The sequence below is a fragment of the Podarcis filfolensis genome (genome assembly GCF_964270895.1).
Source record: "Podarcis filfolensis genome assembly, chromosome: 11".
Classification (NCBI taxonomy): Eukaryota; Metazoa; Chordata; class Lepidosauria; order Squamata; family Lacertidae; genus Podarcis; species Podarcis filfolensis.
This window is the reverse complement of record NC_139613.1, coordinates 60879448-60894656: the sequence shown is the minus strand read 5'-3', so window position 1 is coordinate 60894656 and position 15209 is coordinate 60879448. Positions and strand designations below refer to the sequence as shown.

The window sequence follows — 15209 nt, the reverse complement described above, 5'->3', positions numbered from 1 at the left end:
ATATGGGGTGAGGCAGCTGCCTCAGGCAGCGGAAACCGAAGAGGCCCCAGTGAGCGCCCCACCTGCCCCACAGGAGCAACCCAGGTAAGGGAGGGAGAGGTGGCAGAGCTCAGTGTAAACTTCTCCCATTGCTTTTTCCTACAAATGCTCTAAGTTAACTGCGATGAAGAGAATGTTTCTTTCTCTACTGCACAGGAAGGAAACTGGGAGGAAACTTCCTTTTGGATGGATTGGGTTCAAATGCCTGTTCTGAAGCTGCTCTGTTACTCAGCTCTGTTCCAATGTAACTTGTACTGAATGTAAACAGTAAAAAATTATGTCATTTGCAGTATGATAGTCATTTCTTGGAGATCTGTTAATATCCACAAATATAACAAATACAAGTTACGTTTTAGGGACATATGTTTTTTTCCCTCACACCAAATAGCATTTTCAGTAAAAGAAATGACTGAAACAATTACCGAGTAATACCTTAGCAACGAGCTAACTCACGACACCACTTTATGAACTTTGCCCCCACCCTTCTCGTAATGTAATCTTGCAAGATTTGGAAATACTGCATGATTCCAATGTTAATTGTTCCCTATCTTTTCAAATGCTATATTCTAAAAAACAATTTCAAAAATGGACCAATTATGTGCAACATTATTTTATATAGTGCTGCGATAGAAAATGCCTTAGATAGGAAGAAATATTGAGAAAAATAAAGTGTTAGTTTTTCCTCACACTGTTTACCCAGGATATCCTTTCAATGTGTTAGTACACCTCCCCAAAACTATCAGAACAAAAGATGAGAGGAAGTAGGGATGGAGATGTTTCTTTACAACAGAAAGTTTATGCCTATGAGGGGAGCAGAATCCTGTCCATCACCTCCTGAAGGCCCAGATCTGATACCAGAAGAGAACTGGGCTGAGGAGAAAAATGTCTTGGTGACCAAGCACAACCAAGAAGAGTGAGGAGTGTGCAGCTCCCTTCAGCCACATGACGACATCAAGACCCCACCTTTCCCCCCAAAGGAGCTCAGTGTAATGCATATGGGTCTCTCTCTCCTTCACTGAAATCCCACAGCCGCCCTGTGAGGCAGGTTAGGCCAAGAGGCAGTGACTAGCCCCCAGGGTCACCCAGCCAGCTTCATCCCTGAGCCCCCCCAGGTCCTAGTCCAACACTTTACACCTTTTTATATTCACACGCAAAACTGTGTGTGTGTGATCGTAACTTTATAATAAATAAAATATAAAACATCGTAATTATAAAAGTATTTTATTAAAATTACGTATTCTAGACTTACATTATTATACCATTCTAAAATTTAGGCTATACACACACACTCCTTTTTCCTTGTAAATGGAAAAAACATAGGAATAAGTAAACACAGCTCCTTCATCTTGTCAGTTTGGCCTAAGATATGTTGAAGCTGGGATGTCACTTTACATACCTCCATCCTGTATCACTATAGAGTGCACTGTAGCATCCACACTGAGGCGAAACAAATCTCCCTGTTTGAGTACAACTTTGTTTTCTCGATCATGTCCAGGATTCCAGTTCTTAAGGCGAGGATTTTGATCTGGACAATTTTCTGCAATAGAAGCAAGAAACACTTATAACTGAAGTATCAAGGCAGCCAACTCATGCTTCAAGCATTTTTATCCAACTCTGCTGGTATCAGATTTGAATAAAGACACAGTAAAAAGCTCCCCATTCTACCCGTGAGAATAAGAAAAATCCTCTGAATCTGAACGAAGTTCAAGTAAAGTGATCTGCACTTTCACATTAGCCAATCAATACTCGGCAGTCTTTCTTACCTTTTCATTTTATAGCCCCTGAAAAGGAGCATGCCCTCTTTGAGTTTCAGAGGGCAATGCAAAATGCCTGGGGTTTTTGTTCAGTTCTTCTCTCTGTTCAGCTGTTCCCATAATTCATTTGGGCATACATTTCACATTAGGAAATACCATTGCTCTTCAGCTTATGAGTTTTGGCCCACATTAAGACCATTTTTATATATCTCCCAGTGTTTACAGGGCATCTTCATCCAATTGCCATTTTTTACTGTTTAAGATACCCATTTTCTGTTTTGTTTTAATCACAGCCTGCAATGGCCTCCTTTTCAGCCCTTCTGTGAAAAAAGGGAGCCATTAGCTCCATTCTGCCCCCATGTACTGCAATGAGTCATGTACAATACCAACAAGTTACTGACTCATTCAGCCAAACTACTCATTTCCCTTCTCTCTATTCTTCCTTACAAGTGATTCAACATTTCCTGATACAATACTTTACTTGGATGCAATAAAATTGTGAAAATTACACTCATGTTGCTCCTGTTTCCTTTTAGAGAAAGCTTTACAATAAGTTTCACTTGACTATTAGGAGTTGCTTCCTGCTATTAAACTTGTTTGGCTCACGCTGATGAAACATAATTACTCTGGATTCCCTCTCTTGCTTAGCGCTTTCCCCCTTAATTACAATAGATTTCTTATTATTCTTTAGCTTCTTGTTACTTTGGCCATGTTATGCTCACTTGCATATCCATGTGGAGTTTCCCTGCCAAAAAACCCAAACCCTTCTGAATGCAGTTTGAAATGAAATAAAATGACTGTGCTTTTTATTTAAAATATGCAACACCCCCCTTTTCACTATAGAGATTCCCAGGAGCAGCTTAATTTGCAAAATAAATGTTTTAACAAAACAACCACAATTTTAGACATGAGGATGAGTCATTTGTGACAAACCAATTGCTGTAAACAGAATACAATATTAGGTGGACGTTTGGTCCAGTTCTGGAAGGCCAGACTTTTCTTCATTCCTCTAGTCTTCAACCTTTTCAGACCAAGGACCCACTTTTAACCAAACATGCTTTGGGGACTTCATTCCTCAATCTTTCACCCTATACTTGCATGGCGGTCATATTCTGTTATGACTAACCTCTGACAGGACCATGACCCGCCAGTCAAAGACCAGGGATAAATCAAATTGTAGTGCTACTGGTTCTCAGCAATACTGCCGTGTGATCTTGCATTTGTGATCCCTCCCCTTTTGCCCTTTCCCAGTTATCTGAGATTAGGAATTTCTCCCCATCACTCACCTTAAGCACACTTCTTCAAACCATCTTTGCCAATTATCAGTGCAAATGCTAATAATGGTTAAAACTATATTAATGAATTTTAGTAATTAGACAATTCTTGTTGACTATTTCGGTTATCAGAAACACTTGATAAATGTTATTTGACACTAGTAATTTTTATTAGAGACTTAGTTTTAAATGCACTGTCTAAACTCCATCTCTTTGCTCAAGGTTTTTGCAGGAGTTTGATTTAATATGGCCCCCTACTGAGTGCAGGTTTGCAAGCAATACTGTTATCATTTGCATTTTTATGTGGTTGGGATCTCTGATTGGATCTGTTTTATTTATACATTGTAACCCACTGTGGGATCATTAATTGACCAAGGGAAGGCTAAAAGAAGAAGAAATAATTGGATGTGTTTGAAGAGGAGGGGAGATGCATTTTTTAAACAATTCTAATCCAGTCTCTCCTCTGGAGTCAACTCTATCACGTTAACATAAGAGATACTAAAAGTTATTTTAACAGCCCAATAACAGTGTAGAAATAAACATGGGATTCAAATGGGTTAGAAGCTCTTTCTCCCTTCATTGTTATTGATTTACATTCTAGGAGTGAATCTCAGAACTAATAAGGAGAGGAGTTACTTTAATTACCACCAAGCAAGAACTGCAGGGTTAGTCAAATAAGAAGCATGGTTAGAGTGTAGGAGCAGGCCTTGGGTTCAAATTCCCACTCAGCCATGAAAACTGCATGACTTGGGCCAGTCACTCACTCTGAGCCTAACTACCGCACAGGGTTGTCGTGAGGATAAAATGGGCAAGAGAACTATGTACACCACCTTGGGCTCCTGGGAGGCTGGGCTATAAATGCAATAAATACATAAATAATTGGTTTACGTGAGGAATTTTATGTTCAGATGGAATGATTCCTTCCCCCCAACCTCAGGAAGTGTGTGTGGGGCACAGAGAGGGAAGAGGTGGGGCAGGAAGTCTCGCTGTGCAAGCAAAAGTCCTTGTGCAGGGCTTCTGCTGAAGGGGCTCATTATGGGAATCCAACCCTAAATGCACAATGACATCTAGCCCTTGGGCACATGGCGTGAAGGAATATCAGCTGTGATGAGGCTGCACAAGAATACTCGTCACCTGGAGAAATTCTGCTCTGGTTCTTTGCTGTTCCTGCCAGTGTTCTTGACAGACATGCTGCTACTGCAATGTGTACAATGCAGTCCTGTATTTTGTTCAGAAAACACTGTTCATGTAATGAGACTAGGAAAGACATTTACCGTATTTTTCGCTCTATAGGACGCACCCAAACCATAGGACGCACCTTTAGAGGGGGAGAACAAGAAAAAAAATTCTCCCCCTCTAAAACAATGTGCCGTTCAAGGGGCGTTCAGTCGCCTTCAGGCGGCTACCTTGGAAGCCTGGAGAGCGAGAGGGGTCAGTGCGCTCTCTAGGCTTCAGTGAAGGCAACCCGAAGCCTCCAGAGCGCGGCGGGAGTTCTTTTCGACCTGCTCTTTGGGGCTGGCGGGGGGAAGCCCACCAACAGCCCCAAAGAGCAGGTCGGGGAGCAGCGGAAAGGCGCACAGCCTTCCCACTGCTCCGCGAGCTTCTTGGGGCTGCCGGGGAAGCTCGGGTTCCCCCCCCCCCAGCCCCAAAGAGCAGCTATGGCAATACCCCCACCTCCCGCAAAAGCCCACAAAAGCCGCGCACCCTTTAAGGAGCGTGCAGCTCCTGCGGGCTTTTCTACAAGGAGGGAGAAAGGACTGACTGGCCGCATCAGTCCCTTCTCCCTCCTGAGGAAAAGCTCGCAAGAGCCGCACGGAGCTTGTGTGCGGCTTTGGGGGGCTTTTCCTGCCTGCCTCCCCCCTGCATTAACTCCATAAGACACACATTTCCCCTTACTTTTTAGGAGGGAAAAGGTGTGTCTTATGGAGCGAAAAATATGGTATACACTTTTCTGGAAAATGCCACCTTGAGCGGGACTATATGGATGCTGACAAGTAGTTCTCTACTGCTGTTCTATACGTTATGTAACCTTGCTGTGGAAGCACAGAACGTGAGAACAGATGAAGCCAATTAGCCTTTATCACAGTCACTAGTGTCAACAACAGAGAACGGTCCCTTTCTTTTGTTTTTTAACAGAGGAATAATTATGTGTGTTTTAAATTATACAATTATAAATTATACAAAAACTAGTTTTAAAAACTATCAATCTTCTTCCAGAACAGCAGTACAAATATTTGGATTTTTCTATTTGCACTTAGTAGTGGTACTAAGTAGTGGAAATGGAAACTCACCATCAGGAGCATATTTTGATGCTATCCCCAAAATAATGCCAAGTGCAATAAAAAACGAAAAGCTAGACATAGCAAAGCAGATGAGTGTGTTTTTGTGTCTTTTCTTTCTGCTCGCTTCCGCCTGACTGCGCTGCCCATCTGCTGAGGAGGCTACTGTTGCACGAGCTTCCTGTCTTCCAGAGGTAAATTTGGCTGAAGCTTGGTTCTTTGGAGGAGGAGGAGGACGAAATGGGACAATTCTTCCTGGGAAATAGCCAGAAGATTTATGGCTGCTTCCATTCTGAGGCTGAAGGAAGGCAGGAGTCCTCCCTCTGGGATCAGCGGCTTGCATGTTATGCAATCACTGGATTAAAAACAAAAAGGGAAAAAAAGATTAATGTTGAAGTGTGAGAGGAGTCGTTTTAGTTATGCCCTGGAATTATTTATGTGGGAGTATGTATTCCACCAGGGACGCGGGTGGAGCTGTGGTCTAAATCACTGAGCCTCTTGGGCTTGCCGATCAGAAGGTCGGTGGTTTGAATCCCTGCGACGGGGTGAGCTCCCGTTGCTCGGTTCCAGCTCCTGCCAACCTAGCAGTTCAAAAGCACGCCCAAAAGTGCAAGTAGATTCATAGGTACCACTCCAGCGGGAAGGTAAACAGTGTTTCTTTGCACTGCTCTGGTTTCGGTGTTAATCGTGCTGGCCACGTTACCCGGAAAAACTGCGGACAAACACCGGCTCCCTCAGCCTGTAAAGCGAAATGAGCGCCACAAACCCAAAGTCGCCTGCGACTGGACTTAATTGTCAGGGGTCCTTTACCTTTACCTTTTTATGTATTCCACCAGGTTACTCCAAAGCTAATGTAGTGCCAATGGTGCTTCCTAGCCAAGGACACAGCAGAAAGTTAACTTTTTATTATCCAAGATAACAGCTCTGGAAACCTACGTGCATCACTCTATTGGCTATTCCTAGGTCTGAACTCTATGGCGCTATTGCAGCAACTGGGGACCAGCCCCCTTCCACCAGTTGATGCACCTTCCCCTGACGGGCTGCGCTCACTCTGCCTGCACAGAAGCTACGTCTGCTCTCTCCTGGTTTTTGGAGACAGTGGTACAGGGGAGGGTGGAGAGGCCCCCTCTCCTTCACTTGCCTGGTCTGTCTCTTCCTCCAGCTCTGAAGCTTCCTCTGATTCTGACTCTTGCCTCTTGGCTGGTACAGGTCCCTACAGACCACTGCCCCCCCCAGTCTGCAGCACCCCTTCACCCAGGGCACGCTTGTCAGCATCTGGCCAGTCCCAAATATTTAGAGGAATTTTTTTGCAAAAAACAGAGCTCAAAAGCATATGCCAATTTTCATCCAGGTTCTGCCACATTTGCACAAGATCACACACAAAAGATCTGTCTTTATAGCCATTAGACTAACCTTTGAAGAAGTTTGCTTCAAAATCTATAGCACTGTTAAAAATCATTACTCCATATCATGCCATGCTAACAGGACGATCATAAACTGCAATCACAAGTAAACTATTAGGATAATAAACTGAATTAGTTTTAGCAGCTGACCTCCTTTCTCCTGCCGAAAAAAATTATACACTTTTCTGTTTTTCAGGATATCTCGAATATTCAATGAATAGATTCAAGGAAAGTAAACACACTGTCCGTAACATCTCAGCAGTGAAGAAATTCTACACTTTACCTTTGAAGAATTCCACTTTAAGCTAACTCTTGCTGAGCTGCCAGCATTAAATAAGAAACAATTGGTGGACTGGTGATGGTATCATCCCCAGGGCATTAAAATACAGCAAGATATAGGCTGGAGCTTCTGATGTGCCAATCAAGTCCAATATATATTAAGAAAACATCTTTATTAGGCTAACCAAGATGCCAGAAAATAGTGTGCAAGCTTTCAAGGTCCCCAGAACTCTTCAGCAGGCTAGATGGTTAAAATAAAAAGACAAGTGAGGGGTAGCAGAGAAATTGGCTGCTGTTCAAACCAAAAGTCCTATACAAATTTCAGATCCCCACCTGTTGGACAAATTTGCACCAGGAATCTTCCCTAGAGGGAGTCAACTGCTCTGTGAGAAGAAGGAGTCGGACACTGAGATCAGGCAAAACCAAAGGTTGCTTATTCCTGAGACAGCGCTGCCTGAGCAACTCCCCAGCTCATGCTGCAAAGAGGGCACATCAAAGGTACTTTATACGCTAAAGCCCGTCCAAATTTCCCTCCTACAATCTCCTATTGTTTAGGAAATTGCAGTTTACCAACTTCCTGGTCCACCTATTTCATGTTTTCCCCTTGATATGTACCCCCACCGCTACATACCCCCTTCTTCATGCTGATTAGCTTTAGCTCCACCAGGGGCGGCTTGACTAATATTCACAGCCCTTTTAAGCAAGTGCAATAGCTTTCTAACTGTTTTCCTCCTTTTCCCCTTGTGGTTTTGAATCACCCACAAACCGTGCTAATACCTTATAAGGCATTACCTTTTGGCTACTCTCAGCGATTTCTTAACGTTTTATCACAAGTTTCCTCTTTCTTTGCCATGCAAGCAGTTACAGCAAGGCATGGCCATTCCTGCTAAGCTTTTCTGACCTGTTTATCCCACACCATGCTGAAAATCTGCTATTTGAAATACATCCTCCCCAGCACTGACCTGCCCCAAGAGTGGTTTAAAAATGAGCTAGAGAGAGATCATGTGCCACCTACCATCTGGATTTTTAAGACAGCTATTTAAAACTGGCACATAATAAAAGATGAACAGCTCTCTCAAATGTTATGCCAGCCTTCCACTTTCAGTTCCACTTGCAGATCTGTTTCCCAATTGTACACGCAGGCTAATGTGATAATTTATTTCCTCTATTACCAGGATATGGTCCATATAAAAACGTGGAGAGCGCTGCTGGATCAGATCCAAAGTCCACCTAGTGCAGCATCTCCTGTTTAAGAGAAAACCAGCATCTGCCCCCCACTCAACTATGGGTTGAGACCCCTGGAAGCTTGCAAATAAGAGAACATGGCCTTGTTTCCTGCTCCCTCCAACAAGGGGTAAACCACCCTCCTAAGTATTAGCAAGTTTTAAATATTCCCTGTAACTGAGGATAATCACTGTGGGTCTCTCATTTCCTTAGATGGAATCTTGATGCCTTTAACTTGAATAAGCAAGATTAACCCTAAACCCAGATACCTTTCTATGAAGCTCTAATTCCTGTAAAAAAAGAAAGTACGCCAACTGAAGCCTGGTGTGCTCAACTATACACTGCATGCTCAGAAGGACTGAAACGGGCCAACAATAAAAACAAAGGAAATATAGCAGCTAATCTCAAATCTTATGCAGAAACATAGCAAGAACGCTTTCTCTGTAATTTCAAAGCTGCAGAGTCCAATTCATCACTGCGATAAGATCATTGTGCCCAACGCTTTCAGAGGAGACAATGCCCTGCCAGACAGGATCAAAACATTAAAAGGAGTGCAGGGTACACAAGTCCTTCATGTTTCTTGCCCCTGTTCCCTGTGTCACCAAGGCTTCAGTCAAAATGGGCAGCCCAGTATAAAAACCAAGGAGTTGGACATGGTGTGTTTAACCCATTTCCTTTGTTCTAAACAGGAAACAAAGCAGACACAAATCACAGGATAGTCAAGTAAATTCTCTGAACATCCCAGGCCTCAGCATGCACATTTCCAAGTGTGGCAAATGCTCATAACAGTAAGAACCTATAACACAAATTATGTCCTGGGGCCATTTTCTGAGAGTCCTCTTTCAGCACAAGTGTTGGTGCTGTTCTGGAGCCTGACAAAAAACAGTATAAATTTCAGCCAAATCCCCACCCATACCCCCTAATTTGAAGCAGTAACAAAAGAATTTTTATGCCAGATTACTTATTTGTAGAGTACGTTTTCTCTCTTCCTTCAGCTATTCTAATTTTGAAACTTCAGAATATAAAGTATTCACTATTTCCTTCCTCTTTCAAATGAATGCAGAATCAGAAACATTGTCGGAGCTAAACAATATAAACTGAGAGCGTTTGCAGATGATCTAGTACTAACTTTACAAGAGCCAGACACTAGTACGAGAAGAGTGTTAGAGCTAATACAAGTATTTGGTCAAGTAGCAGGATTTAAGTTGAACAAACAGAAAACGAAAGTATTGGATAAAAATCTAACAGTGGTTGAAAGAGAGAGGTTTCAGAGTGAAACTGGTTTAATGGTAGCAGAGAAGGTGAAATACCTGGGGATTAATTTGACATCTAAGAATGTGAATTTATTCAAAGACAACTATGAGAAATGTTGGTTAGAAGTTAAGAAAGATTTAGAAGTATGGTCAAATTTGAGACTTTCCTTGTTAGGCCGAATCGCTGTTATTAAGATGAATGTCTTGCCGAGAATGTTGTTCTTGTTTCAAACATTGCAGATTTTGGATAAAATGGATTGTTTCAAGAGGTGGCAAAAAGATATATATAAATTTGTCTGGCAGGGCAAAAAGCCCAGAATAAAATTTAAGATACTAACTGATGCAAAAGAAAGAGGGGGGTTTGCCCTGCCGGACTTAAAGTTGTATTATGAATCAGCGGCTTTCTGCTGGCTGAAAAGTTGGCTGCTTCTTGAAAACACAGACCTTTTGGATTTGGAAGGGTTCAATAACAGATTCGGCTGGCATGCATATATATGGTATGACAAGGTTAAAATTCATCAAGGTTTCAAAAACCATATTGTTAGGAAAGCATTATATAATGTTTGGATTCGGTATAAAGATTTGTTGGAAAACAAAACCCCCAGGTGGTTGTCACTAATGGAAGCTAAGGAAGTGAAAAAACTTAATATGGAACCCAAATGGCCAAAATATTGGGAAATTATAGAACATGAGGAGGGAAAAGTGAAATTGCAGAGCTATGAGAAATTGAAGTCAAAAGTAAGAGATTGGCTTCATTACTATGAGATAAATGAAGTTTTCAAACTGGACAGGAAAATTGGCTTCCAGGTGGAGAGGTCAAAATTAGAAACAGAGCTATTGGAACCCAATACTAAGAATCTGTCAAGAATGTATAACTTGCTGTTGAAATGGAATACACAGGATGAGACGGTTAAATCAGCTATGATTAAATGGGCACAAGACATTGGTCATAACATTATGTTTGCTGACTGGGAACAGTTATGGACCACCGGTATAAAGTTCACGGCATGTAATGCCTTAAGAGAGAACATTATGAAAATGATATATAGGTGGTACATGACCCCAGTCAAGCTGGCAAAAACTTACCATACGCCCAATAACAAATGTTGGAAATGTAAGGAAACTGAAGGTACCTTTTACCACCTTTGGTGGACGTGCCCTAGGATTAAGGTCTTCTGGGAAATGATTTATAATGAAATGAAAAAGGTGCTTAAATGCACTTTCGTGAAGAAACCAGAAGCTTTCCTCCTGGGCATGGTAGGTCAATTGGTGTCAAGGAAAGATAGGATGTTTTTTATGTATGCTACAACAGCAGCAAGAGTACTTTTAGCAAAGTATTGGAAGACACAAGAACTACCCACACTGGAAGAATGGCAGACCAAGGTGATTGACTACACGGGACTGGCAGAGATGACTGGCAGAATCCGTGACCAAGGGAAAGAGACGGTGGAAGAAGACTGGAAGAAATTTAAAGTTTATCTTAAGAATTGTTGTAAAATTAATGAATGTTAAAATGTCTTGGGTAATGCAAAATAGAATTGCAGTGACAAACAATTGGACAAGAAAAAAAGAGCTAAAGAAAGTGCTATAAGAAATTGAAATTAGGGGTTGCTGGAATGATTTAAAACAGGGATGCAGAAAGGGGAGGTATGGGGAAGTCGCTGAAAGAAGGTTTTAGGAAAGAAAGGTCAATAAATTATACGTGTTTATATGTTTGTTTGTCTATGTATGGTGTTGTATTGTCTTTTAATATGTGTTGAAAAACCAATAAAAAAATTTATTAAAAAAAAAAACAGAAACATTTATAAAACTGTAAAGTCACAGGGAGGTGATCACTGAGCAGGAGATTAAAATATCTGCAGGACTCCATTGCTTTCAAAACTTTGCTGACACCTGAATACATTAATGCCTCTTAATAACTTGTGCAGCGCAAATGAGCAGCAGTTACAAAAATGATAGTTTGACTAAAACAAACAAGATGACGGGGGCCGCTAGGGGAGGGAGATGTCGTATCGCCACCCCTTGGTGTGTGGAGTGCCGCAGGGCACAATCCTCTTCCCAATGCTTTTTAACATCTTTATGCGCCCCCTTGCCCAGATTGTCCGGAGCTTTGGGCTGGGCTGTCACCAATATGCTGATGACACTCAGCTCTACAGTGGTGCCTCGCAAGACGAAAAGAATCCGTTCCGCGAGTCTCTTCGTCTTGCGGATTTTTCGTCTTGCGAAGCAAGCCCATTAGCGGCTTAGCGGATCAGCTGATAAGCGGCTTAGCGGCTTAGCTGATAAGCGGCTTAGCGGCTTAGCGGCTTAGCGGATCAGCTGATAAGCGGCTTAGCGGCTTGGGAAAAAGGGGGGGAGGGAAAAAACCCCACAGGAACTCGCAAGACATTTTCGTCTTGCGAAGCAAGCCCATAGGAAATTCGTTTTGCGAAGCACCTCCAAAACGGAAAACCCTTTCGTCTAGCGGGTTTTCCGTCTTGCGAGGCATTCGTCTTGCGGGGCACCACTGTATTTGCTGATGGATGGCCATACCGACTTGATCCCAGACACACTGACCAGATGTTTGGAAGCTGTGGCTGGATGATTTTGTGGGAGCCAATTGAAACGAAATCCTTCAAAGACAGAGGTCCTCTGGCTGGGTCAGGATGGTATGGGGATGAAGGACCAACTCCCTTCTCTTGCGGGGGCCCAATTAGTGCCACTGCCTTCCGTTAAGAGTTTGGGTGTAATCCTTGACGCCTCCCTTTCCATGGAGGCGCAAATTACAGCAACAGCCAAGGCGACATTTTTCCACCTTCGCCGTATCAAGCAGTTGGTCCCTTACCTTTCCCACCCCGACCTGGCCACAGTGATCCATGTGACAGTCACCTCCAGGCTACTGTAATTTGCTCTATGCGGGGCTGCCCTTGAAGCTGTCCCAGAAACTCCAGCGGGTACAGAATGCTGCAGCGAAGCTCCTCACAGGGTCTCTGCCATGGGAGCATATTCACCCAGTGCTTTTCCAGCTGCACTGGCTCCCGGTGGAGTACAGGGTCAGATTTAAGGTGCTGCGTTTGACCTTTAAAGCCCTTCACGGCCTAGGACCCTCATACCAATGGGACCGCCTCTCCCGGTATGCCCCACGGAGGACCTTAAGGTCCATATATAGCAACACCCTAGAGGTCCCGGGCCCTAAGGAAGTTAGATTAGCCTCAATCAGAGCCAGGGCCTTCTCAACACAGGCTCCGGCCTGGTGGAACGCTCTGTCTCATGAGACCAGGGCCCTGCGGGATCTGATTTCTTTCTGCAGGGCCTGTAAGACAGAGTTGTTCCATCTGGCCTTTGGCTTAGAATCAGTTTGATTCCTTTCCCCTCTTTCTTTTTCCTTTCTCCTCCTGTGAAGAGGCTGCATCCTAATGTTTTAATGTTGTGTCTTAATCTTTTAAATTGTCTTTTAATCAACTTGTTTTTATTATTGGTTGTTAGCCGCCCTGAGCCCGGTCTTGGCTGCGGAAGGCGGGGTATAAATAAAATTATTATTAATTATTATTATTATTATCATCATCATCTAGTCCAAGCCTCTGTAATGCAGGAATCACAACTAAGGCATCCCTGAAAGATGGCCATCCAGCCTTTGCTCTCCAATGAAGAAGAGTCTACCACCTTCTGAGGTCATGCATAGATTTGCTCTGTGATTTTGTTTTAAGTGGGCCTCTGGTGCAGGTCAGCATGAAATGAAGGCCCTCAGAAATTAAAGGCCATTGCTATAGACTTTTTCTGCCAAGCACCTTCGTTGTCCTTTAAGTTACCCACTCCCCAAGGGGAAGCAAAGTACAGACACCTGCACTTCTTAAATACAGTATGTGACATTTGTATCACTGTAGATAAAGTACCCTATTTTAAGTACCCTATTTTAAAATAGGGCTGGGGAATGAGCACCAGTTTGCAACTTTGGATATATTGAATTTAGGTTTTGAAACATTCTGAGTTGGAACTGGATACTTTGAAACTGTTGCAGTCAAGGCACTGTAAGAAACACTGTTTTGCTTTAAGTTTTACTCTGCTAAAAATAATACATTGTGGAGGCGATAGACATGGATTTAAATTTATAAGTTTAACTTGGATTTGATCTTTTCCCTGAAGACGTATTAAGCTCCCTCTAGAGGATTTTGGACTTACAGCAGTGACTTTGTTTTACTTTCCCTTTCCCGGCCTCTGTTTGACTATTGTATCTGGGACTCTGCTTTCTCATGGGAACAACTTGGATTGACCTTGGATTACAGATAACTTTGGAATGAGTGGCGCAAGGAGAAGAGGAAGGACTAAACAAACAACTCTAACTTTATCTGCAGCCTCACAGCGTAGATCTTCTGTGCCGGCCTTGCCTTCCACTTTGCCTCCAGACATAGAGGCGGCCTCCCTAATACAGGCAGGGGAGGGTGAGACAGAGGAGCTGCACCTGGGAGATATGGCTTCAGGGACAAGTAGCTCTGTCTTGGAGAAAATTTTGGAGAAACTGGAGGCTTTGGACAAGAAGGCTGATTTGCATACAGCTAAAATTGAACAGAACACAGAAAGTTTGAATAAGCTGACTGGACAAGTTGCACAGAATGCCCAGTCTATTGGAGAATTAAAGGAGGCTGTAGGTGAAAATCGTAAACTGGCTGAAGATACTAGTCAAAGATTGGAAGAACTTGAGAAAGAAGTAAGACCACTCAGCAAACAAGTTGGAGAACATCAGATTTACTTTTTGATGACAGAACTGCGAAACAGGGAGACCAACTTGAGGATACGGTCAATACCAGAGGTGGAAGAAGATAATTTTATTGAATTTCTAACTAAGGAATTTGCCAAGTTTTGGAAGTTAGAGGAAAAAGACTTTAAAATTGTATCTGCTTTCAGGCTTGGCAGAGTCAGAAGGACAGAGAAGCCCAGAGATTGTTTGATAACACTGAGATCAAAGGAGGAAAGGGACAAGATTTTGGGCCTGCACTACGAAAAGTCACTAGACATTTTGGGCAAGAGAATTGAAATCTACAAGGACATTCCTAAGCAGTTGCTGGACCTTAGATCTAACTACACGGAATTGGCAAGACTGTTGAGAAGCAACGCAATTATCTTCAGGTGGGAGTTTCCACAAGGATTATCCTTTACCTACAGAGGGAGAAAGATCAAAATCAAAACAGTGGAAGATAGAGACAAGTTTTTGGGAGCACACGGAGAAGACCTCCACAAAGGACTTGGATTGCCAGCGCCAGAACTTCCAGGGGAGCCCGCCCCCTCGGATCCTCAAGGACCGGAGAACAAGGTACCACCCCAGAAAGAATAACCAGACCTATCCAGGATGTCTCTGCAGCTTTTGAGCTGGAACATAAATGGCTGTAACAGTCCCGAAAAAAGGTCTAAAATTTTTCATATTTTAAAAAAGGAACAATTGGACATTATATGCTTACAAGAAACACATGTGATTAGGCTCCATAGAAAGGTGTTAATAAATAAAAGGCTTGGTCAAGAATTTATATCATCGGATACAGTTAAAAAGAGAGGTGTAGTGATCTATGCAAAAGAGAGCCTTTCACCAAAATTTCTCTTTAAAGATGAAAGTGGAAGAATCCTCGCAATAGAAGTACAGTATCAAGGAGAAAAAATTTTGATATTAGGAATTTATGCTCCAAATGAAGGAAAATCGGATTTTTATAAGAAGTTGCACGAGACCATGCTGGAT

At 42.7% G+C, this 15209-nt stretch overlaps 1 protein-coding gene across 8 annotated transcripts in view; it reads right to left on the bottom strand.

Moving 5' to 3' along the window:
- CEMIP2 (cell migration inducing hyaluronidase 2) overlaps positions 1 to 15209 on the bottom strand; it is a 68117-nt gene that overhangs the window by 39430 nt on the left and 13478 nt on the right. For all 8 annotated transcript variants that reach the window (XM_083576514.1, XM_083576512.1, XM_083576515.1 and 5 more), the window contains 2 exons: positions 5359 to 5701; positions 1436 to 1576 (listed from right to left, as the gene is read on the bottom strand). In XM_083576514.1, the coding sequence (XP_083432640.1) occupies positions 1436 to 1576; positions 5359 to 5689 (472 nt within the window). In that variant the 5' untranslated portion in view covers positions 5690 to 5701. The remainder of the gene's footprint in view (positions 1 to 1435; positions 1577 to 5358; positions 5702 to 15209) is intronic.